Consider the following 2,500-nt stretch of genomic DNA (forward strand, 5'->3'; position numbering starts at 1 on the left):
GAAGAGGCCCAGGTCAGAAATAAGACACAGCTGGACGGAGGGGGGGCTTATTCCAGAGCCTGGGGGTCATGGATGGCTTTCTCAAGGTCATGTATGGCTTTCTCAAGGTCATGACGACTTAAAAACATTTTAACTTTGGCCAGGAGACGTAGCTGGAAAGAACAAGTCCTGACGACATTGTTCATTTGTTTGTCCGACCTCAGATCAAAGGTCAAAGGTCACTCCCAGATTTCTGACGGTTGAACTAAGCTTTGAAGACGAAGTGCCAAACCCAATGCATTCAGTTTTAATGAAGAACATTTTGGGCCAACCACTGCTTAATATCAGCAATACAATTAAACAAAGAACATTGTGCACTGTTACTGTTTGGGTTCAATGGTAGATAAATGTGTAAATTGTCTGCATAACAGTGGAAAGAAAGGTTGTGCCGGGCTATAACTGACCAAAGTGGTAGCATGTACAATGAGAAGAGGATAGGGCCAAGAATAGACCCTTGAGGGACTCCACAGGAGAGAGGAGCACTGGAAGAGGAAAGGTCACCGACCATAACGGAGAAGGTTCTACTGGACAAGTAAGACGCAAACCACTTCCTTGCAGAGCCCTGGATGCCAACATAACTCCTTAGATGTGACAGGAGGACAGGAAGTGGAGAGAATGAAGGGGAACCAATGAAAAGAACAGCTGGAACCCTGAAATGTTGGATATGTTTTAAAAACAGAGTAATTCGCACTTCATTTTCCTAATTTAAAGCTGAGAAACACCAACCCTGCTGTGTGTTTATCGCCTCTCTTTGGGATAAATAAAGTGCTTTTTAACCTAAGTACAACCCGAACCAGATGTAGTGTGTTTCTGATAAGTTGGACTTCAGGATCTGAGAGCTTTCTGTGGAGATGGATCCTATAACAACAGCTCAGAGATGGTTTGATTCTTACATCCAAACCAATCAGATAATTCGTTTTAATCAGCTGACTCGGAAGCTGAAATCAGCATCAGGTTTATTATCTTTCCTTATTGTTCATATCTGAGCACGTAAACTGAAAACAAAGAAAAATGTTGGCGTCACACTTTTCTTCTTCTGCAGGTTTTCTGGAGCAGCTGAGAGTTTTGCTGAAGGACGAAGATCCATCGGTGAGAGGAAAAACCTGCGAGCTGCTGCAGCTGCTGACGGGCCACAGCTTAGGCAGGTGAGTCAGAGCGGCGTTAGACCCGTTAGATCTGTTAGATCCGTTAGATCCGTTAAATATGTTAGATCCGTTAGATCCGTTAAATATGTTAGATCTGTTAGATCCGTTAGATCCGTTAAATATGTTAGATCCGTTAGATCTGTTAGATCTGTTAGATCGGTTAAATATGTTAGATCCGTTAGATCCGTTTGATCTGTTAGATCTGTTAGATCTATTAAATCTGTAAGATCTGTTAAACATGTTAGATCTGTTAAACATGTTAGATCTGTTAAATATGTTAGATCTGTTAAATATGTTAGATCCGTTAGATCCGTTTGATCTGTTAGATCTGTTAGATCTATTAAATCTGTAAGATCTGTTAAACATGTTAGATCTGTTAAACATGTTAGATCTGTTAAATATGTTAGATCTGTTAAATATGTTAGATCCGTTAGATCTGTTAGATCTGTTAGATCCGTTAGATCTAATCTATTAGATCCGTTGGATCTGTTAATCTGTTAATCTGTTAGATCTGTTAGATCCGTTAGATCTAATCTATTAGATCCGTTGGATCTGTTAATCTGTTAATCTGTTAGATCTGTTAGATCTGTTAGATCGGTTAAATATGTTCGATCCGTTAGATCTGTGAGATCCATTAGATGTTAGATCTGTTAAATCTGTTAGATCTGTGGGCTGCTGATCTGTTAGATCTGTTAGAGTCTGTTAGATCGGATAGATCTGTTAAATATGTTAGATCTGTTAGATCTGTTAAATATGTTAGATCCGTTAGATCCGTTAGATACGTTAGATCTGTTAGATCCGTTAGATCTAATCTATTAGATCCGTTGGATCTGTTAATCTGTTAAATATGTTAGATCTGTTAATCTGTTAGATCTGTTAGATCCGTTAGATCTAATCTATTAGATCCGTTGGATCTGTTAGATCTGTTAGATCCGTTAGATCTAATCTATTAGATCCGTTGGATCTGTTAATCTGTTAAATCTGTTAGATCTGTTAAATCTGTTAAATCTGTTAGATCTGTTAGATCTGTTAAATATGTTAGATCTGTTAAATCTGTTAAATCTGTTAGATCTGTTAAATCTGTTAGATCTGTTAGAGCTGTTAAATATGTTAGATCCGTTAGATCTGTTAGATCTGTTAGATCCGTTAGATCTAATCTAATAGATCCGTTGGATCTGTTAATCTGTTAAATCTGTTAGATCTGTTAGAGCTGTTAGATCTGTTAGATCTGTTAGATCTAATCTATTAGATCCGTTGGATCTGTTAATCTGTTAAATATGTTAGATCTGTTAGATCTGTTAAATATGTTAGATCTG

General features: G+C 37.9%; 1 protein-coding gene across 1 annotated transcript in view; it reads left to right on the forward strand.

Moving 5' to 3' along the window:
• Nucleotides 1-2,500, forward strand: part of rsph14 (radial spoke head 14 homolog) — a 7,990-nt gene that overhangs the window by 1,323 nt on the left and 4,167 nt on the right. The window contains exon 2 of the mRNA XM_075468890.1: nt 1,082-1,184. Coding sequence (XP_075325005.1) covers nt 1,082-1,184 — 103 coding nt within the window. The remainder of the gene's footprint in view (nt 1-1,081; nt 1,185-2,500) is intronic.

Source organism: Odontesthes bonariensis, chromosome 6 (genome assembly GCF_027942865.1).
Source record: "Odontesthes bonariensis isolate fOdoBon6 chromosome 6, fOdoBon6.hap1, whole genome shotgun sequence".
Classification (NCBI taxonomy): domain Eukaryota; kingdom Metazoa; phylum Chordata; class Actinopteri; order Atheriniformes; family Atherinopsidae; genus Odontesthes; species Odontesthes bonariensis.